Raw genomic sequence first — 22,849 nt, forward strand, 5'->3', positions numbered from 1 at the left:
CTGTGGGCTCAGTAGTTGCACCTCCTGGGTTCTAGAGCGCAAGTTCAATAGTTGTGGCACATGGGCTTAGCTGCTCCGTGGCACGTGGCATCTTCCTGTCCCAGGGATTGAATGCATGTCTCCTGCATTGGCAGGCACATTCTTTACTGCTAAGCCACCAAAGAAGCCCAAAAGGAGGTTTAGAGAAAGTCCAGATCTTCGTCCAGATCTCCCACTTCACAAACTGAGCAAACAGACCTCCCACACCATTGCTGAGACCATTCCTCTCTGGGCACACAGGCTGAGAAGGACAAGGAATAAAAAGGAAATCCAGCACCTGAAACCATCTGAGCCCAGCCAGGAGGCTCTTTGTAGCTCTGCACGCCTGGGTCTGCCTCCAGGAGGAGAGAGAGCAGGAGACCCACCAGCTAGGCCTTGCCTTTGCTTTCAGCTACGTGATGTTATGGACAAGTCTCGGCCTCTTTTAATTATAACATGTCTTGGTGTGAGTCACTTTGGTTCCATCTTATTTGAAACTCTCTGGGCTTTTAGCATCTAGAAGATGTGTTTTTCCTTTTCCGTCTGATTGGGTAGGTTCCACTGTCCTGTCTTGGAGTTCATAGATGCTTTTTTTCCTTCATCTTGTCTGCTGTTGAACTGTTCTGGTGCTCTGTTAGTTCAGTTACCGTATTCTTCAGCTCTGTGACTTCTGTTTGGTACTTTCATATATCTCTTACATCTTCTTACTGAAGTTTTCAGTGTTCTCATCCATTTTTCTCCCAATTAGGGTGTTATGATCGTTATTTTCAGTTCTTCAGATAAATCATTTATCTTTATATGTCCTTAAGGACCTTTTCTGGGATTTTGTCTTGTTCTTTCATTTGGAACATATCCCCCTATTTCATTTCCCTCGACTCTCTTTTGATTTTTATGCATTAGATAAAACAGCCACCTCTCCCAGTCATGAAACAGTGACATTATGTAAGAGATGAGCTTTATTGTTCAACCTTGCCCTAGCTCTTGGTTGTCTCTCAAACCTTTGTGATTGTCTTAGCAGTCTATTTTTAGTAGTTCGGGCAATGCCAAAGAACGTTCAAATTACTGTACAGTTGCACTCATTTCACATGCTAGCAAAGTAATACTCAAAATCCTTCAAGCTAGGTTTCAGCAGTACATGAACCAAGAACTTCCAGATCTACAAGCTGGATTTAGAAAAGGCAGGGGAGCCAGAGATCAAATACCAACATCTATTGGATCATAGAGAAAGCAAGGGAATTCCAGAAGAACATCTACTTCTGCTTCATTGACTACGCTAAAGCCTTTTAGTGTGTGGATCACAACAAACTGTGAAAAATTCTTAAAGAGATGGGAAGACCAGACTATCTTACCTGTCTCCTGATCAAACCTGAAAGCAGGTCAAGAAGTAACTCTTAGAACTGGACATGGAACAACAGACTGGTTGCAAATCAGGAAAGGAGTACACTGAAGCTGTATATTGTCATCCTGCTTATTTAACTTATACGCAGAGTACAACATGCAAAATGCTGGGCTGGATGAATCACATGCTGAAATAAAGGTTGCCTGGAGCAATATCGATAACCTCAGATATGCAGATGATACTATTCAAATGGTAGAAGTTGAGAGGAACTAAAGAGCCACTTGATACGGGTGAAAGAAGAGAGTGAAAAATCTGGCTAAAACTCAGCATTCAACAAAGATCATGGCATCTGGTCCATCACTTCATGGCAAATAGATGGGGAAAAAGTGGAAACAGTGACAGGTTTTATTTTCTTGAGCCCCAAGATCACTAAAGATGGTGACTGTAGCCATGAAATTAAAAGACACTTGCTCCTTGAAAGAAAAGCTATGACAAACCTAGACAGTGTATTAAAAAGCAGAGACATCATTTTGTCAACATAAGTCCATATAGTTAAAGCAATGGTTTTTCCAGTAGTCATGTACAGATGTGAGAGTTGGACCATAAAGATGGCTGAGCACTGAAGAATTGATGTTTTTGAACTGTGGTGCTGGAGAAGACCCTTGAGTCCCTTGGATGCAAGATCAAACCAGTCAATCTTAAAGGAAATTGACCCTGAATATTCATCGAAAGGACTGATGCTGAAGCTGAAGCTCCAATCCTTTGGCCACTTGATGCAAAGAGCTGACTCATTTGAAAAAATCCTGATTCTGGGTAAGACCAAAGGTAGAAGAAAAAGGGGACAACAGAGGATAAGGTGGTTGGATGGCATCACTGACTCAATGGATGTGAATTTGAGAAAACTCTGGGAGATGGTGAAGGACAGGGAAGCCTGGCGTGCTGCAGTCCATGGGGTGGCAAAGAATCAGACACAACTGAGCAACTGAACAACCACCACCACCCCATAGTTAAGGGTGTGCCAAGACCTGTCAGTGTCTCGGAGGAAAAGATTTCAGCACCTAGATTCAGACTGCCTGGACCCAGACCCTCAGCAATAGATTTTAAAGTATGCAAATAGTAGACAGTCCCATGGGACTGCAAACATAAGTCTTACAGGCCATTAGAGCCAGGTAGTGCGAATATGTCCTCTGGGTAGCTGTTGCAATAAAAAAAATGGGGTTGCTAGATGATGAAAGTTCCTTTTTGGAAACTTCAAGTTCTGGTTGCAGTTACCTGGAATGAGGCAGAAGGAGTGCACAGATTTGGCTTCCGTAATCCCTGGAGTGCACCTTCGGAGGTGCCTAGATGTGTGCCAGACCAGAAGGCTACCCCTCAGCCTAGAGCTTCAGGAGAAGAAAGTAGGCCTCTTGCTCAGGAAGACTAGGGGTGTATTTCAATCTGCTCTTTGCGTTTTGCCTTGGGGTGGGATGGTCCATCTGTCATAGGCCTGTGGGACCCAGGGATGCAAGCCCTCCTGGCCACGATAGCCAGGCAATCAGTGTCTCCTGGGTGCCAGACTGAAAACCTGGGTCACCAGGCATGTGCAAAAACTCCCCTCCAGGAGATGCTGATGCTCTCGAGTGCAGAGGGAGAGTACAGAGATAGTGCCCTCATTCCGAGGTCTCTGGAAAGGTTTCCGTAGAACCTTAGATGTGTGTCTGATTGGAACCCTCAGGTCTCACCTATGAAGATAGCCTATAGGCCTCTTTCATAGAAAGACCAGGCTCCTTGGAAACCATTGCCTCATGCTGTATGCCTTGGGGAGTGGGGTGGGGGTGGGGGTTGGCTATTTGAAAACTCTTTCTCCTTTGGTTACAGTTTTGTGACCCTTGAGCATAAAAGCCTCTGTGGGCACTAGAGCCGGGTGATCTCAAGGTGTCCCTTGAGTGGCAGCGACAAAAATCAGGGTGTCAGAAGGGGGTACAAGCTCCTTCCTGGGAGGTCCTGACAAGCTGGGGGCAAGGGGGAGTGCTTGATGGTGTCTGACGGTAGGCTTCATCCCTGGAAAGTACCCTGCAGGCCCTAGATGTATGTTGAATTAGGTGTCTGCCCCCAGACTGATGCTATAAGATATGCAAGTAAGCCTGTTTTATGTAAGGTCTGGGCACCTTTCAATTGGCTCCCTTTGTGTTGGTCTCTGGGATGAGCCCAAACACGGGAACTCTTTAAGAGCTGTTCCTCCATTCACTGCAGGCTATGAATCTTGTGGCCACGAGGCCCATTGGTTTTCAAAGCCAGAAGTCTGCGGGGGGCGGGGTGTGCCTCTCAGGGGCAGGTCTTAAAGTAGGGGTGCCTTTGCTCCCCAGGGAGAAACTCTGGTTTTAGACACCCCCCTGATTGTGGGTCATCGCACAGTGGGTAAAGTCTTCCAAGTGCTTTGCCTGATGTGGAGGAGTTGCTCAGCTAGTTTTTCAGAGGTTTTCGTTTTCAGAGGAAAATGTTCCATGTGTGGCTGTAGGTTCGGCACGTCTGTGGGAGGAGGTGAATTCAGGATCTTCCTACATTGTCATCCTGTGCCGGAACCCGCCCCTCTCTTTAAATAGTGTTGGCCACTGTGCTAAGTGCCAACTTCTCTTTTTAAGGCGCTGAACTGAGCACCAGGGATAAAACAGAAAAGAACAGACCAACTCCCAGACCTCATGGGGCTTATAGATTCGCAGGCAAAAATAGATGTTAGGTTCATTATTACATAATTGAGTAATACATAGTGAGAACAGTGAGTTCTAGGAAGAAGCAGAGTACTAATCAACTACCTAAAAGGAGATTCTAACCTAATCGGGGAGTGGGAAGGGTTTCTCGTTAGACTATTTGCGGCCCAGTGACTTGAAAGCTCTGGAACTGAGGCAGGCCTGTCTCGGTGTCTCCGTGTACATCTCCTTCTCTCTATCTTCTTATGTCACTTGCCGTGGTCTCCCAGTCCATTTCTTGCCATCCTAATTCCATCCATGACTCATCTTTAATAATCCCTAATTTCCAGCCTCAGAGTTTTGAGAGATGGGGAGAGGCCCTAACTCATGGATTTCTGGCAAGCCTGAACATGGATTTCCTATGGGGACTGTCAGTTCTGATCCAAAAACAGACCCAAGATGAGGGTGAAATGTGAAAAATATGGCTGTTTTAGGCAGCAGGAAAAACATCTGGTAACAAGCACGTGTTCATTCATTCAATAAGCACTGATGTGTCAGATGTTAAGGAGGGTGTGACCTGGTTCACTGCTCTAGGGAACTCTAGTTCCCTGGTGAGGGAATAAACCAATAAACAGAGATCTGGGGGCTACAGCACGGTGTGAACAAGGGAAGGGCCACTGAACCTTTCCGAGAGAGCAAAGGCCTGAAAGGCACCTGGAAAGGTGAGTTGATTAGCCAGGAGCATGCAGGTTGATCCAAGGTTACGTTGGAAGGAGGGTGCCAAGGGGAACTGCAGACTGACAGAAGCGATGTAGAGCCCATTAGGACTGCCCAGGAATCTGGATGGCTGAGCAGAGATGGGTTTATGCGCTGAGGTCAAGGGTGAAGACAGGTCTGGTGAGAGACAGCCAAGTAGAGCTTGGAAGATGGTGCATCAGAATCACCTGTAAGGCTTATAAAACAGACCGCTGTTCTCTTCCCTCTCTCTCCCCATCAGTTTCTGATTCAATAGCTTGAATTAGCATGCACTTTTCTAACAAGCTCCCAGGTGATGCTGGTCTAGAGATGACCCTTTTTGAGAGCCACTGAATTAGAAGAAGGCAGAAAGTAGAGACCAGCCAGGACATCCAGATGTGAAGGGCGGTGACAGCAGAGAAGGATTTACCGCAGCAGCCACTGAGCTAATCTCTTTATGTGTAATCTCACATAATCCTTTTAACAACTCTGAAACACCACCCTTATTCTAGAGTAAATGAAGCGCAAAGAGACTAAATTCCATGCCCACGGTCAGTTAGTGACAGGACCACTGGCTCCAGGCTGTAGAGACACAAAGGCGCTGCTCGCAGCCACCACACGGGAAGCAGCAGTGGGTGGTGACTGGTGGGGTAGCGGGCCACGGCAAGATCAGGGGGAGAAGCCTCAGGTGACTTCTAGGGTTCTGAAGTGGCCACAGGGTGACAGATGTCTTTGCCCAGAGCACATTCATTGTGAGGGACCTCACTCAGATTCAGGTTTGGCACTGGGGTTAAGACTCCACAGTGTGGAAAGACTCCACTCTGAATAGATGTCCAGGAGAAAAAATGGATTTATGGGTCTGGGGCTCAGGTTCCCCTGGTGGCTCAGGGGTAAAGAATCTGCCTGTGATGCAGGATACCTGAGTACAATCCCTGGGACGGGAAGAACCCCTGGAGAAGGAAATGGCAACCTACTCCAGTATTCTTGCCTGGAGGATTCCATGGACAGAGGAGCCTGGCTGGCTACAGTCCATGGGGCAGCAAAGAGTCAGACATGACTGAGCGACTCACACACATAGGAAGAATACAGGTGGGAAAGGGGGTGGGGACCTCCCCGAAGAAACAGCAACAGAGGGGCAGGTGGAGATGTGGGCAGAAAGGTAAGGAGAGGAAGAGGTGATGTCAGAAAGACAAGGCGTCTGGTTTCAGGAGGCATGTGATGGCATCATAGATGCTGCAGAGGCCAAGGAAGTACCCAGGGGGTTTGACACTCAGGAGGTTAGTGGCGGCCTCAACCGAACAATTCTGGTGGGCCAGAGTTAATGGGAGGCAGTGGAAGGAGGTAGGGGGATAATGGCAGATGAGTCAGTAGAGGGAAGTGATAGGTACTCTCCTTAGAAGCCTGTCCATGAAAGGAAGGAGAGTGAGAGCGAAAGAGATAAGGAACCAGTAATGACACCAAAAAAAATGACTGGCAAGAGCTCAGATATTGATGTGGCCAAAGGGGCATGTCGTCAGAAGTGTCAAGAGGGCATCACCCCAGGGATGTTTGGGAGGCACTGCGGGGGAGCATGGCTGGGGGTCAGGAGGGCTCAGTTGCAGATTTGTAGGGGTAGACAGTAGCTGACGTCAGTGTTCAGGAGCCGTTTCTGTTGTTCTGGAGCAAACTGTAGCTCTTACTGACAGGGCTAAAGTTAGTGGCCAAGTGTTGGGTAGGACGAGGCCTGGGCTACCTATAGGAGGCTTGGGAAGATCTGGTCCTTTAGGAGGCCTGGCTTTGATGTCAGCTTTGCCCACCCCCGTATCTGAAGTCTCTAGATCAAATATTTGGCTATAAAACTTTTTATGCAAGGAACTGTCAAGTAGAACAAGGGCAGAGAGATTCTGGTGGAAAGAGGGCAGGAGGTTCCAGCCAGCCCTTGTGTTGCTCTGCCCCTGTCTCCCCATGCTCCTCCAAGTCCAGGCCTGCATAGAACGCGAGGAGCCCTGACCAGAAAGCTATCCGTGGTCACATCCAAGTCTACAGTCTCAGGCTGCTTCAAATGCCTCTAAGTCAGGGAATATCCATGACCTTTATCAGGGTATAGCCATGACCATCAGGGTTATGTTCACTTGTCAGCTATCCAGGGGTGCCAGGAAACAGATGTATGGGGATTAGAGACAGCAAGCCTCTGGAAATCTCTGCTGGTGTAAGCACGTGAGCAGCCTCATTTCTGTCCTCAGAGCTGTGTATTCTCAGGGAGGACACAGTGATCACTTGTCTGCCAGCCCTGAGAGCTCTGTTAGTTCTTAGCTTTATCCTAAGTTTCCTTATGTTGGACTGAACAAGTGGCTCTTTAACAATGACTTGCCCACAGGCATAGAGGTGATCCTGGAGAAAGAAGGGGAGAACTGATGTGTTGGTCTAGGAAGGCACAGATCACCCTGCCCTCCCAGTTCCCCAGTGGGAGAGGCTGGGGACGATGCCCGGTTGGTACATGCGAGTCACTTATTCCTCTCCCATCTGCATAGCTTAGAAGTGAGTAGCACAAGAGGCAGGAGCAATGAATCAAGCTTTTCAGAGAAAAACCACAAACTTGAACCCATACTATCATCACCTGGCAGATAATGATCACTAGTGCCAGAGCTAAGGGCTCCCCACTTATTGCGTCTGCTTGAAGCAAGGATGGCCTTGAAGTACAGCTAGTAAACAGCACTCAGGATGGATCAAGCGTGATGGGACTTGAAGGGGTCTTTTTACACTAACTTTATGAAAGCAGAAGGTATACTTGAACTTGACCCTGCAGTAAACAAATCTTTCCACTTTTTTTCTTAAGTACCTTCTGGCACATAACCACTTTCTGAAATGGAGCTATTCAATGCTAAATTAGGAACGAGTTATGTGGAAGGGAAGCACTTGGTGATGTGCACATGTATTCCGACCAGCTGTGTACAGGTAGCTTCCTACTTCTTAGATCTTGGTACAGAGACACTTGAGGCTGGAGTGGTCCTGGTGCTTAGAGACCACAGCTGCGGCTGCGCCCAGGATGAGAAGGGGTGGGGGGCCTTCTCTGAGGGTCTGAAAATCTTTCTCCTGACAGGTATGTTCATCAAGAAACAGATGTGGAGGCAGCAGTGGAGGGTTTCAGCCATACCCCCTGCAGTACAGCCCACGAGGTGAGTTGGTCTCCTCCGACTATAAAAGCACGGGCAGAAGTTTCCCTCAACCTGTGGTTCTGAAACTTGAATGTGAATCAGCATCACCTGGAGACTTGTTACACAGATTGCTGGTTAGCGTCTTGTTCCACGGCCGTGGCTTCGCTGTGCTAACAAGTCCCCAGGTGACGCCGACGAGGCTGCCAGATGGGGCGCGTGCGCTGGGAAGCCGCGCTCTAGACCAATCTCGCGAGGACGTCTGGACCACAGAACTGATGAGGGCGTGAGGCGGACTCCATTATAATAGCCATCTTTATTTGTAAAAATCCAGATATAAAATGTATTCTTTCAGTCTTTCCGAGTTTTCCATTTTACAAAAACAAAAAGGCACATAAAAACCTTCCCCACGGTCGTTTCCACAGACGGATGTTTCTCGGGCAGCCCTCCCCCCACCCCCACCCCCCCATAGAGCTACATGCTTCATTCCGGGACGGCTCGCTTCCCCACATGCTCCGGCGCTTTCCTACCAGGGTGGAATTCCGAATTCCAAGACTGAAGTACACAAAGAGGGGGCGGGTGGGGGCAGAGTTGGTGGCATGATGCTCCACGGCGTGCAGGAGGGGGTCTAGTAGTAGGTCTCCTTCTCCACCCAGCCTGCGGGCAGCAGAGACACAGAGGTAAGCGGCTGCGAGCCTCAGGAGAACACGGTCTACAGGAGCGGAGGGAGTTTACCCAAATTCAATACGGGGCCCTCCCGACTTAATACGGGGCCCTCAGTTGCATGTGTTTTTAAGAGTGGTGTTTTAATTGGAAAGATAGTTTAGACTTCTGACCAAGTTTCTACCACATCCTATTCAGGTTGTATTTGGTCAATTCTGAAACCTCAGTGGAGACCTCCATTCCTGAGGATGGGCTGTCACTGGAGTGAGTCAGCGTGCCGTGGACCTAGCCAATCAGGCTGATTGTGGAGGAGCCCAGACGCTTCGAAAGACACAGAGCGAAACCAGAACTAGGCACCCAATCCTAATACCTGCACTTACCGCCAGGGCGTCGCCTGATGATGAGCTTTCGGACTTCATCATACACGAAGATGAGGAGCGAGTAGGGGAAGGCACAGAACCACCAGGTAGGTCTGGAAGTAGAACCAGGTGGCAATTTATATGTGGACACCACTCAAAGGAAGGAAGAAAGTGCACATCAACAAAGGGACAGTGAAACAAATCAGCCCCAAAGGAGAAGCCGAGCACAGTCCTGGGTAACAGCTGAGCATTCACACAGAACTCCCGTGAAAAACACCCCGCTTCTGCACGCTCAGAGCCTAGAGGCGCAGAAGAAAGCAGATTGCCACCTTCAGCTGGGTTTCCATGAGAACCGGTTGGTACGGTAGGTCAGCTTAGATTTTTTTTGTTGACAATTCCAGAGCCAACAGGATATTTCCTTTCTTCCTTTTCTCAAGTATTTAAGAAACTCAAGTACATTTGTCTCATGTCCTGGCATTTGAAGATAAAAGAACTGCCAGTGTGGGTCATGACTGGTTTAATCATCCCCTGAATCTGGTCTTTGACAGTAGAGTTTAGGAGAGGCAGGAGTGTGTTGAGTCCCAGACCTGGGGAGTAAGCAGCTGAGTCCTAGCAGAGATCCGAGGCCTTTGGGGACCCAGGGGCCGCTGCCATAGTCCCCAGCCTGGAGACAGGCACCCTTGGGCAGCCTCTGGAGGAGGTTGACACTGACTCCCAACTTCCCAGGGCAACCGGAGGAAGAAGGCCGTCCCAGGGCAGAACTCTGCCATCTCCCCCTCTTCCTGTCTGGTGTGACCTCCACAGCTGCTGAAAGATGACTTCGCTTGACTTGGGGACCTTTGTAACTAAGCCACCTTCCAGACTGGGTAGAACCCACTGGGAACACGTTCTCTCTCAGTTCACAGCAGAAGATGCTCAGAGGCATCAGTCTGTTGTGAGACTTCGTTTTGGCCTTTTTAGAGAGCTCTGATCCTCTTATCCTCCTCTTCAACAATGGCCCAAGATGATGGAATTCAGCTTGGGCAAGGCTTGCCCGTCATGTGCCGGCTCTGTGCAGGGGGGCTGGGAATACAAAGCCAGAAAAAGACACTGTGGTCCTTGCTTTGAAGATTATAATCTATGGGGTGCAATGGCAGAGGAGGGGTGCAGCTGCACGGGCCCAAGAAGCTGAGGGCACATGGGGACAAGCCCCAAGGGAAGCAACCTGGAAGAACGATCAGGGCTGATGGAGTGGGAAGGGAACAGCCTCCCAAACATGAAGGCAGAGGAGGAGTGCTCAATTCACCTAAAGTAAGTCTGGATGGGTACAAGGCTAGGAAGACCGTCTGGCACAGTAACGAGACCCTGGATGCCAGTCTACCCTTACACCACCGACAGGAAGACAGGGAGACCCACAAGGTCTGGTTACTTCTGGGATGAGAACAGGGAGAAGTGGTGAGGGCAACAGGCTACTTGAGAGATAGAGTCCAGATGGGTTTGAACAAGGATGGGGAGACACCTTCAGATCAAAAGTCCCACTCTCTGTGGCTTAGCATATTCTAATGAGGCTACAGCTGCCTAACCTGAACCAGTTGACAGATACCACAAACACACTCAATCCTTCAGAACACTCTTGGGAGTTTGCGGCAAATTCTGCATGTGAAAATTCAACCTATCAAAGGTGTTGTCATTCACCATGTTTAAGGCCAGTCGCGTTCTGACCAAAGACAAGTGGCTGGCTTCCTCCGAGTCTCTACCTATGCATGATCTCGACACTACCAGTGCTTGACTATAAAGACCTCAGATGTGTGGCTCCACCATCCTCCCCTGAGAGCAGAGCAGCCCCCAGAGATGAGGGGCTTGCGATGTGATGCACATCACTCAGAGTGAGCAAATCAAGATTTGGACGTGTGACCCCAAACTTCACAGCTGAGGATGCCCCCAGCTGGCCTCAAGACAACCAGGCTGTGGCGTTCAGCTCAGTTGGCTGGTGAGCAAGCCCAAGGGTCAGAGCCTGGGTGGCCCTAGCAACGCTGATTCCTGGTCTGCATCACTGAATCAGCCTTTGTTTCCCAGTCCAGAGGAATTCTTGTACCTATCACTCAACAGCTCTGGAAAAAACAGCTACTAACATGTGCCACGGGAGGAACAAGCCATGCTGGTTATTTCCAACTTTTCACACGTAAAAGAGGAGGGACTTACTTGAGGGGATACATCCTCAGGGCGACACCCATTCCAGGACAGTAGGAAAGGAAAGCAGCAAGGGCTGTCTCTTCGAAGAGGCCAAATATTAAGATCTTGTTCCTAAAAACAAAGAGGGGAGAGAGGTTAAAAAACTGCAAATAAAAGTATATCTTCTAACACTGTTTTTTAATTTTTTTTTAATGTGGACCATTTTTAAAGCCTTTATTCAATGTTACATTATTGCTTCTGTTTCATGTTTTGGTCTTTTTTTGCCCATGAGGCATGTAGGTCCCTGACCCGGGTTCAAACCCACGTCCCCTGAATTGGAAGGTGACATCTTAGCCACTGGAGTGCCAGGGGAATCCCTACTATGCTTTACGTGGCAGGGTGATGTCTTCACAGGTCTTTATGTATTTGTACTTAGGAACCTAAGATCAGATGAAAAAACCTACAAAATGACATTTTGATTCATGAATTAGCTCCCCAAACAAGATTCTAGAACTTCTGTCCAATGTGTTAGGTGCTAGGCTTTTTATTTAGCACAGGGTTTAGACATCCATCGCCAGACCTGTCTTTGAGTTGAGACCCCCGACTGCGGCCTACTCACTTCATCCCCTGCTGGAAGACGGAATTCCTCCTGGTCTTGCAGATGACCAAGTCAGCCCACTGCACCACCACGATGCTGACAAAGAAGGCCGTGTGGCAGGTGAACTCCACAATCTTCCTCTGCTCATAGGTCTGAAATGCACAAGGCAGACTGATGAGCCTGGCCCTCGGCCCACGTGTGCAGAGGCCGTGAGGCCCTGTCCTCTGGTGCTAGCGGAGCTGTCTGGCGTTGGCAGGCGGGCAGCCCTCACTCACCCACTGCTGCCCATAGCTGTCCTCCACGTCGTTGATCCAACGGTCATCCCAGGTCACTCGGATGCCCAGCAGGTGATTTGGGAGGAAGCCGTTCTCAGCCATGATCACAAAGTACGTGAAGAAGCCCCCCAGGGCCTGGATCATACCTGAGAAGTTGAAAAGAGGCCTGGTTGAATGCCAGGGCCTGGTACAAAGCATCTGAGGGCACACTCCTCGCCCACACCTGTTCCACTTTGAGTCACTTTTTAGAGCTTAAAAGAGGGACCTGGCCCTTGCTCTTAAAACACCCACCTCTATTCCTTGGTCATCTGCTTCTATCAGGACATGACCCTTAGGGGTAAAAATCCACATCCCCATTTTTTTAATTCCTGAAAAAAAGATTACGACTCCTGTCCCATCTCTCAAAACTTTTACACATGGCCTTTTTGCGAGCCGCTGTGGAAATCATAAATGTGGCGCTTTCTGACCTGCTCCTCCACTTCCCCCACTTCCAGGATCCTTCTCTCCAACTATACTGCCCTCAACTCTTCGGGATGGGATTTCATCCTATACTCTGGACCATTTTCCTACTTCAAAATTAGGCCTTTCTAGCCATCAGCCAATTACTTTGTTGTCAGAAATGGTTAAATCAATCTTTGCCATATTTCCATAACGTACTTGATTGGTCTCATTTTTACCCAAGTGTTCACAGTAATGCAGTCTAGAAGAATGAGTTGCTGCTGGTAGCTTTATGAAGTTCTGCTAAAGGCATTTTCATTGTCCACCATCTAGACCACCCTGTTAGCTGGTTCTGCTCCACGAGTGGAACAGAAATCAAGCACTGGGCGTGGGGAGAGTGGGGGTGCAGAGTTGCCATGTGGTGGTGACCAGTCAGCCAAACCTCCAAACTCCATTGGGTGCAGAGTTAAGAGTTTGCTGAGTCCAATCAGTGGTAGTACTATATTTCCCCAGAAAAGCTGCCTTTGAGTTAATACTGCAGCTCTTAGGAGCAGTGCCTGGCATTCAAAAGGCTCCATGAGCAGGGGCGTTTCTCTGTTCTAATGCAGATGAGCTCGGTTCCAACTGCCTGGTCTAAAGAACTAAGGTTTCTGGGAAGATGGCAAAAGATGTCTTCTCACATGGAAGGGAATCTAAAAAAAATCTCCAGCCTTACCCTAAATCCTGGCTCATCTTAGATTTGGAAGTTACCCAACTTCTGAAGCCTCAGAAACCCTGTCTGAGGCAGACACCACCCCTACAGATACTTGAAATCTGCCGGCTCACCAATCTGTCCGTAGGCCATGCTGATCAGCCGCTCATTCACGAGTTTGTCTGTCTGGGGGTTTCTGGGCTGTCTCTTCATGATGTCACTCTCAGCCTGCTCGTAAGCCAGGGAGATGGCAGGGACCTGGAAGGAGGGGCGAGAAGTCATCAGAAACCAGCAAGCTCATGTTGTGACTCTTTTGTTCATTCTCAAATTCTTGCTCTCCCTTAAAAAAAATGTTTTTCATAACGAGATATTACAAGTCCCCCTTCTTTTTTAAAAAAAGGGCAAAATGATACAGAAGGGAAGAGCTCTATCGGATAAATAGGTATTGACAGCTGTCTTGAAGAATGATTAACACTGAGTCTTTGATGCTGAGGCCGCCACACACAGGCCAAGAAATTCTCGGTAGTGACATTTCCAAATGCTGGCCACAGGGACCCGGTGAGCACTGCGATGTGTGGAAGGTGTGCCAGTCACTCACCATGTCCGTCCCCAAGTCGATGCAGAGGATGGTGACGGTCCCCAGAGGGAGTGGAATGTTTGCAATAATAAATATCAGGAAGGGGGTAATCTCAGGAATGTTACTGGTGAGGGTATAAGCAATGGATTTCTTCAAGTTATCAAAGATCAGACGACCTGTGAAAGCAAGATTATTTTTAATGAAGAGCTTAATGAAAAGGACCGGAAATCACACGCAGAAGTGGATACTGCTCAGCAGCCATCTGGACCAGGTTTCATGCAGCACTCTCACCTTCCTCTACTCCAGTCACAATTGAGGCAAAGTTGTCATCTAGGAGAATCATGTCAGCAGCTTGCTTAGACACGTCTGAGCCCGCAATCCCCATGGCAACCCCAATGTCTGCCTTCTTCAAAGCCGGGGAGTCATTGACACCGTCTCCAGTTACAGCCACGATGGCACCCTGCCAGGAGAAGGAGGGATGTGGGTTAGGAATTGCGTGGCTGGGCGTAAGTGAGGTGCAGCCTCCATTCGCCTCTCATTACAGACACTGCTCCTTTCCCACTGAGACTCTATCTAGACTTAGAACTATCTCAGCCAGGAATGCACACAGTTATTACCAAACAACAGAATCCAGGAGACACCCCACCTTGTTCACAAGGTCTACTTGAAGTCCTGACTCGGTGAGTGACACTCAGGAAAGCCCCGTTCCCTTATGCGCCATCACCCCAGGTCTCTCCCAGGTACGGGATGAACCTCCTGGGCATTCCCGTCTCCAGTGTGGACGCCAGGACCCTGCACTGCTCTTCTGGTGCTGAGTGCTGAAGCTCTGACTCTGGGCCACAGCGAAGACCAGTACAGTAGAGTATGTGTCTTGGCTAAAGGACCATGATCCAGTCACCATCCTCTCTACGCCTGGAGCCTCTTACTGGCCCGTGTATACTGAGACGGAGAGGAGCTAGCTGGCTCAGGTTTCCAGCACTGTTGCCTTGTTTTTTTGTTTTTACTGGAACTGCAATCACTGAGGTCAGCAGCGCCTGAGAGAGCCTGACCCCGGCTGTGTGCCGACCTGTCTCTGGCAGCCTTCCACGATGATGAGCTTCTGCTGCGGAGAGGTCCTGGCGAACACAATCTCTGTGTGGTACTTCAAAATGTCATCCAGCTGCTCGGAAGTCATGTCCTTCAGATCGCTTCCGTGCACCACGCAGGCCCGGGCATCCCTACAATCAGGACCAAAAAAAAAAGAAAAAAACAAATAAAGGTCACCTGTCCGTCCCTTCTTCACCGAGAACAAAAGTTCTTTCACTATGCAGTAATGCATTGGTCGCTCAGTGATATCCAGCTCTCTGCAACCCCATGGGCTGTAGCCCACCAAGCTCCTCTGTCCATGAGATTCTCCAGGCAAGAATATCGGAGTGGGTTGCCATTTCCTCCTCCAGGGGATCTTCCCGACCCAGGCATCAAACCCAGGTCTCTGGCACTGCAGATGAATTCTTCACTGTCTGAGCCACCAGGGCAGCGAACACCATAAAGCCAGGGGGAACTGTTCCGTTAAGTAAAGGGTATTACCTGTGCAGTGTTTTACAGGTTACAAAGCATACTCAGGTATTATCTCATTCAAGATTCACGACCACCATGAGGCAGGCCTGACCCTCACCTTCCTTACCCCATGTTTACAGGATGCATGGAAACAACATAACTAAGTTTTAGACAGTGGCAGAGCTGATGAAAGACCAAACCCCAAGTAGGGTTCAGTGGCGGTAGCCCTAAGCCTTAACAAAGCATTAAAAAAGCAAAACTAATTTGTCTCAAGTTATCTATTTCACTTTATTGGCAAAATTCTCTTTTCTGGCCCGAGTCATCATGCCTTGCCCATTTAGTTAGTGTGGACCTGAAAATGACAAGGTGCTAGGAGCTGGGCAGTAAGAAGGGGTTAACAGCACGAACTCAGAAGCCTGACTGCTGAGTGTACTGCGTGACTCGGCCTCAGCTTCCCTGCTCTGCAAGCTGGGAGCACCACCTACCTCTGTGGGTCTCTGCAGCAAATGCTTGGAACAGTAAGCACCATCTAAGTGTTGCTTACAATGATTGCTCTTACTGAAAACCCTCTCTGAGGTGTTCAGGGCTGGTACACTGGGATGACCCTGAGGGATGGGATGGGGAGGAAGGTGGGAGGGAGGGTCAGGATGGGGAGCACATGTACACCCATGGTTGATTCATGTGAATGTATGGCAAAAACCACCACAATATTGTAAAGTAATTAGCCTCCAATTAAAATAAAATTTTTAAAAAAAGGAAAAAAAAAAAAGAAAACCTTCCCTGGGAGCAAGGCTGCTTTCTGCCACTGAAGGGGCCTTCCTACCCAGAGTAACCCTAAGGAACCCGGGTAGAACCAAGCTGAAGATGCCCAGCTACCAGCATCACATTCAAGGCAGCAGTGCTCTGACCTTCCCACCTTACCTGGGGTTCACCTGGCTCACTGGGATGTTGAGGCGGGCAGCAATGTCTTCTACAGTCTCATTACCTTCTGAGATGATGCCCACACCTTTGGCAATGGCTTTGGCAGTGATGGGATGGTCTCCGGTGACCATGATGACCTGTGGCAAAAGAGAGGACAATCGGCTGAATGCAGCTGCCAAGCGAATGACCTTGAGAGGTCTTACAAGTGGGCAAGAATAAATATCAAGGATGACTCAGCTTGCAATATCAAAGGGAAAGAAACGCAAATAGAAAACTGATAAACACGCACTTGCCCAAAACACAAACAGTTCACAGAAGACACCTAGCAAAACCCAGATTTTGTCTTGGCACACAGTCACAAAGGATAAACAGTTATCTGTTTCTTTTTACACCATCAAACAAAGACACTCAAAGTTACTAAACCCAACAACAACAAGAAAGGATGAAAATCTCATGCTGGTACGTAAGAGGACCCACACATTGCTGGTCAGCATCCTGAAACTGGCCCAATTTGGAGGGAAAGCAGTAAGTAGCAAGAATTCAAATCAATTATTGTTCTTTTTGACCCTATGATTACATTAAGGATACAGTCAAAGTGGTAAGAGAAGAGTTTTTACAAAGCTTTCCAGAGCAGTATTACTCATGAGAATGAGAAATTGGAAATAAGCCAAACAGCCGGTAACAAGGCAGACTGTACAAACCACACTGCATCCCTACACCTGAACCGTCTGCAACTTCAGACAGACCCAGAGTAGTACACCAAACATTCCCTTCAAAACCAACCAACTGAAGACAAGACAGGCCATTCATTGCATGGTGAGTATTAATTTAGAATAAGGCACAATATTTCAAAATTTAAAACCTTACCAAGTCTTCAGCACTTTTTAATTTGCTTAGTTACATTTCTCTTAAAGGATTTCTCTTAAAGTTTTTTTTTTTTTTAACTTTTTGATTCCTCATCTGCAGCTTACACCAACATTTTAATACCATTTGGCCTTCTCTGGGGGTAACTAAAAAGCTTTGGAGATAAGAAATCGATACTCCAGGTGAGAAACACCAACAATCACGTGGACCGTGAGAGGCACTAAGTTAGAGAGCTGCTAAGAGGGGATGCCAAGGTGGGGTGGGGGCAGTACCTTGATTCCAGCACTTCGGCATTTGCCCACAGCATCTGGGACAGCAGCCCGTGGCGGGTCAATCATGGAGATGAGCCCCACGAAGCAGAGATTATCAACAGGGAAGTTCACATCGTCGGTGTCAAACTGGAAGCCTTCAGGAAACTGCTCATCTGGCAGCAGCAAGTGGCAGAAACCTGCAGGAGGGCAGGGAGTCTGTGAGGACTTCCAGTGACAAGAGGCAGGACACCAGCTTGTTGTGTAGCAGTTTAGTCTGAAAAGCTTTTTTAAAAATCCTACTTTTATAACCAAATGAGTTTCACTGAACATTTATGAATGATACAGAGTCCCTGGAAACCACGCAACAGACAGAATCCAGCACCAAGCCTCAGAGGACGAGGCTCTGCTTAATGTGGAGAAATGGGAGTCTGAGCACCACAGTTTCAGTTCCAGACTGGGAAAGGAGTACCTCAAGGTTGTATAATGTCACCCTGCTTATTTAACTTACATGCAGAGTACATCATGAGAAATTCCAGGCTGGATGAAGCACAAACTGGAATTAAGATTGCCGGGAGAAATATCAATAACCTCAGATACACAGATGGCACCACCCTTATGGCAGAAAGCGAAGAGGAACTAAAGAGCATCTTGATGAGTTTAAGAGGAAAGTGAAAAAGCTGGCTTAACTCAACATTCAAAAACTAAGATCATGGCATCCGGTCCCATCACTTCATGACAAATAGATGGGAAAACAATGGAAAGAGTGACAGACTTTATTTTCTTGGGCGGCAGAATCACTAGATGGTGACTGAAGCCATGAAATTAAATGAAGCCATGAAATTAAAAAGACCCTTGCTCCTTGGAAGAAAAGCTATGACAAATCTAGACAGCATATTAAAAAGCAGAGACATTACTGACAAAGGTCCAGATAGTCAAGGCTATGATTTTTCCATCATGCATCGATGTGAGAGTTGGACTATAAAGAAGGCTTAGTGCCAAAGAATTGATGCTTTTGAACTGTGGTGTTGGAGAAGACTCTTGAGGGTCCCCTGGACAGCAAGGAGATCAAACCAGTCAAACCTAAAGGAAATCAGTCCTGAATATTCATTGGAAGAACGGATGCTGAAGCTGAAGCTCTAATCCTCTGGCCACCTGCTGCGAAGAACTGACTCACTGGAAAAGGCCCTGATGCTGGGAAAGACTGAAGGTGGGAGAAGGGGACAACAGAGGATGAGATGATTGGATGGCATCACTGACTCGATGGACAGGAGTTTGAGCAAGCTTCAGGAGTTGGTGATGGGTGGGGAAGCCTGGAGTGCTGCAGTCCATGGGGTCTCAGAGTCAGACATGACTGAGCGATTGAACAGAAGTGAACTGAGACTTGCCCCCTCAGTTACTTGGACTTGGCACATTATGTGATTACTTGTCTCTACTCTCCTCTCTGGGGAAAAAAACCAAGGCCATAGCTCTACTCACTGTTCATCTAACCAAAGTGTATACTGCTAAGCAGCTGTGTGGGCCATGGAGCCAAGCTTCTTTGAGGATAAATGCAGATCAGACATACACTGCCCAAAGGGTTCATCATCTAGTATTACTGTTGTTAATGTAAGAATCGTGATACTTAAGACATTTCTTTCAATGTTGTGTGGAGGGTACAACATCCTTTAAAGTGGTATCAGATGCTTTGTGGATTCAGAGGAGAGACTGCTTCTACTGTGGGGTGGTGGAGGTGCAGAAACAGGAAAAAAAAAAACCAAACACTTAAGAATGACCTTTCAGTTGAATAGAGACCTAAGACACGTCAAGTTAGACTGAAGAGCAGGTAAGAAACAAGAGTATGGGACCAGGTAATCAGTTCTAAGTTACCCAACTAAGGAGAACAGAGGAATCACATCATTAATGATGTAATTCATTTTTTATCTGTATAAAAGATAACAAATGTCACTTTCCCTATGACACAGTGGGTGTCATCTGTAACAGGTGGCATCCGAGGCTCCAAGTTCACCATTCACCTAATCTGTGAGCTGGTGACACAAGTGCCCAGGTAAATTCCCAGCCATTCTGTGGCAGCTGGGAAGCGGCTTTATTCTAGATGCCCTAGGAATGAATGAATTTTCATTTCATGAAGTTTACAGATCATGGACATAGCAACAAAAGCCAGACAACAACTCTCTCCCCCTCCTATTCTGAGCAAACAGAACTGACCAGCAGAGACCAAAGGTCTAAGTCAGAGTCAGAGGCAAACCAGCAGGATTTTGTTGCCCAGTGTCTTCAGCGCTTATTGTTTTCCAAACAAAGGGGGCAAATAAAGGGAAGTTAACAAGAAGCAGAGATTAACGTGGTAACTTGTGATTGTTTCCTGGACTATCAGCGTACCCAGTACCCGCTCTCCGAGGCCGCCCAGCTCCAGGTAGGCATTCTGAAAGGCGTCCTTCAGCTCCTCGTCCAGGGGCTGCTCCTTGCCATGGATGAGGATGGAGCTGCAGCGGTCCAGGATCCTTTCCGGAGCACCTTTCATCACCAGTAGATGCCGGGGCTCACCTGCATTGGCGTTCTTGTGGATGGACAACTGTGAAGAACGGTAAGGATGCAAACGTTAGACAGCTAGGCCTGACAGCCCAGGGAGGGAGATGTTTTTTTTTTTGGCTGCAACATGTGGCTTGTGGGATCTTAGTTCCCTGACTAGGGATTGAACCCAGGCCCTTGGCAGTGAAAGTACATCCTAACCAGTGGAGCACTAGGTAAGTCCCGAGTAACTGTTTTGAAAGATACACGATCCCCTATTTCTGAATTTAGTGTCTCACACCCTGTAGCACACTTTTAATGCTACGGAAGAAATGAGCGTGGCAAGGTGCTCATGCATCCCTGACACATGTTCATGTACACAATTTTCCCAAAGAAAATTCAGAACAGGGACTGCCAGACTCATGTGCACCTGCAGCCCTGCCCAGCCCTCTCCCCCATCCCCACACCCACTCCAACTCACAAAGGAGAACTCAAAAGGGCCTGGATAACACGTTAGAAAGAAGAGGCTCCATTTATCCTATTAATGGTCAAATAAATTAGAATTTTCTACATGGACACAGAGTAAGATGTCAAATTCAAGCACTCATAAAGAGTGTGACTAATTCGTTTTTAGAAAGCACTTAAACCTGGAAGATTCCAAAAGGGTGGATGGCTCTTTTTCCAGCCTATGTCCTTCCTTTCCGTGCCCCCTGGCAATGAGACCCCAGATCCTCAGACCTGGTACTTGTTGGTGGAGTTGAACGGGATCTCGACGATCTTGGCATATCTCTCTCTCATCTCCTTCACAGAACCGCAGCAGACCTCAATGCACTTTAGGAGAGCAGACTCGGATGCATCACCTGCTACAGCCCGCTGTGAACAGATGTCTCCATTAGTCACCCTGAAAGCGCTTCACCCTGTAGCACTTCAGCACTACACCAATGAAACCCAGGAGAAAGCTTGGACTATCTTTCCATCTGTCAGGAGGAGAGGGGAGGTGGGCGAGGAAGAGCACCATTCTGGGGTGTGACCACCCATCACAGTCCTTATTCTCAAATTCCAAACTCTTCCTGGTCGCCTGCCCTCCTCACCCTACCCAAACTGGTGCAAGGTGTCACTGACCCTTGGGAGAGGCATGACACACTCTTCCGACCCACTCCAGCCTTTTTTCTTTTTTTAAAACCTTCCCTGGGCCTGCTGAGACGTCTCAAAGACAGTATTATTCCCAACCACCTATTTCTAGTTATGAATCAGAAAATACAGAGTGAGAATGTAAATAGTTACAGTCCCCTTCACTGCCCTGCAATTTAAGAAGAAAACGCCCTGGGTTCTCAGGATGGAGGGCAAGTGGTCTATGTCAAGGACTAAGCAGGACTTTACATTCTAAACATAATTTAATTGTGCTGGATTATCTGGGCCTGAATGATGCAAATTGAAAGTTATTATTAGTTCCAACACTAATGTCCATCAACTACCATTTTAGTTAAAGCCCACACTTCAGGTAACTAACATTTTGTGTGCTATATACCGTGACACATTTTGACATACTAAAAAAATATTTTTGGCTGTACCCAACTTTCACACAGAAGAATATTTTACAACTTTGGCGCACCAGACCACAAGTGCAAATGAGCAAATTAATGCTCCCTTATAAATATAGGAGTTCTGTTAAATAAAAAATGTGGTCAGGTTTCATAAGAAGCAGGAAGTAAGTAGGATCACTTTAATAAAGGACAATTATCAAAGCAGAATAGGGCTGTAGGCCTCTCTTCTTTTTGATAATATCATTAACATAACATGGCCCCAGACTCCTGAAATAACTTAGAAATAACATCTCATGCTATCTTTCTGGAGCTTTGAGATGAGAAAACGTGGGATACTTGTGAGTCCCTGTGCTCAAAGCCTAGAAAATTTCCACTTTGAGGTAAGGAAAACGATGAAGCAGACATCTCAAGCTTTATCCCAAGATGAACAACATCCCCAAATCAACATCAATTCAATGCCAAGAATCTCCTTTAAAGAATAAAGGAGACCCATCATCACAAGAGAAGTCATCTCGGTTCCATCTGAGTCATATTCTCTTGGACAACACAGTTTCTACCCAGATACACCAGAGGCAGCTTCGGGGGGAGCGAGCCACCCCAAGGGCTCCATGCAGCTCCTCTCGACCTCAAGGACCTCGTATAGCTCATGACCTTTCTGGGACCGAGTCTTTACTGGGCCACACAGTAATATCTTAGTCATCGCAAATTTCACGCGAATTCCAGGAGGCTGAGCTTAGCTTATTTTTGCATCATTAGTAAGCAAGCTAAGAACAAATAAGATAAGAGAAATAGCTGAGCTATTTTAAGAAAATAAATGGCTTAAGGGATTGACTGGAATCTGCTGTATCCTAATATGCAAATACGATTATCGAGTCACAAAAGTAGCCCTCACTGTCCACTAGGTGAGGTGATTAGGATATAAACTCAAGAGGAGTCAAGCTGGATTTTATGAGTTAGGTGGATTGCCTGCCCCCCCCGCCCCCGACTTTAGTCGGTTTTTCCCATATAGTCCCCCTTTACTGATCTTTATTGACCACAGGGTACTGTTACTACTTGGGGGTCTACAGGCAGTACAACTCAGATTACACACAGCAAAGAGTTACACGCCATTCTAAGTGTCTTACAACAAACGGACGACTTTACAACCCCCAAAAGTCACGTGCTTTTTAAAGAGAACACTCAGGAGGTGGCTCCTGTGTGGCATGTGTACAACCTGAAGGCAATCTTAACAGAACTGCTGAGCATACCTTCAGGATAGGCAGGTTATCCTGGTTAGCCTGAAACACGGCCCTGTTACAAAGACCTGCAATTCTGGAGAGAGCAAGCCAGGTGGCTGAAGTCTTGTCAAATGAAACACCTGATGGAGGCAAAAAGCGGCAAGAACAATGTGCTTAGCTTTGCACTGAAGTCCCATAAAGACGTGAAATGACACATCTCCTTTCCCCATAAACTAGTCAGGTTTCAGGCATTTTTCCAACCATGCTTGAGTTGACATGCAAAAAACAAAACAAAACAAAACCCCCAAACCAGAAACATCAAAAAGCCATGACGCTCTACCAAACGATGGACTGCAAGCAGGGGAGGCTG

General features: G+C 47.6%; 1 protein-coding gene across 1 annotated transcript in view; it reads right to left on the reverse strand.

The window, feature by feature from the left end:
- Positions 1-8,186: 8,186 nt before the first annotated feature.
- Positions 8,187-22,849, reverse strand: part of ATP1A1 (ATPase Na+/K+ transporting subunit alpha 1) — a 31,881-nt gene continuing 17,218 nt past the window's right edge. The window contains exons 10-23 of the mRNA XM_065906262.1: positions 22,510-22,619; positions 20,457-20,591; positions 19,590-19,782; positions 17,235-17,410; positions 16,099-16,235; positions 14,708-14,858; positions 13,933-14,101; positions 13,663-13,817; positions 13,199-13,322; positions 11,936-12,081; positions 11,682-11,812; positions 11,093-11,194; positions 8,933-9,024; positions 8,187-8,546 (exon numbers count right to left, since the gene is read on the reverse strand). Coding sequence (XP_065762334.1) covers positions 8,518-8,546; positions 8,933-9,024; positions 11,093-11,194; positions 11,682-11,812; positions 11,936-12,081; positions 13,199-13,322; positions 13,663-13,817; positions 13,933-14,101; positions 14,708-14,858; positions 16,099-16,235; positions 17,235-17,410; positions 19,590-19,782; positions 20,457-20,591; positions 22,510-22,619 — 1,850 coding nt within the window. The 3' untranslated portion in view covers positions 8,187-8,517. The remainder of the gene's footprint in view (positions 8,547-8,932; positions 9,025-11,092; positions 11,195-11,681; positions 11,813-11,935; positions 12,082-13,198; positions 13,323-13,662; positions 13,818-13,932; positions 14,102-14,707; positions 14,859-16,098; positions 16,236-17,234; positions 17,411-19,589; positions 19,783-20,456; positions 20,592-22,509; positions 22,620-22,849) is intronic.

The sequence above is a fragment of the Muntiacus reevesi genome, chromosome 1, assembly GCF_963930625.1.
Source record: "Muntiacus reevesi chromosome 1, mMunRee1.1, whole genome shotgun sequence".
Classification (NCBI taxonomy): Eukaryota; Metazoa; Chordata; class Mammalia; order Artiodactyla; family Cervidae; genus Muntiacus; species Muntiacus reevesi.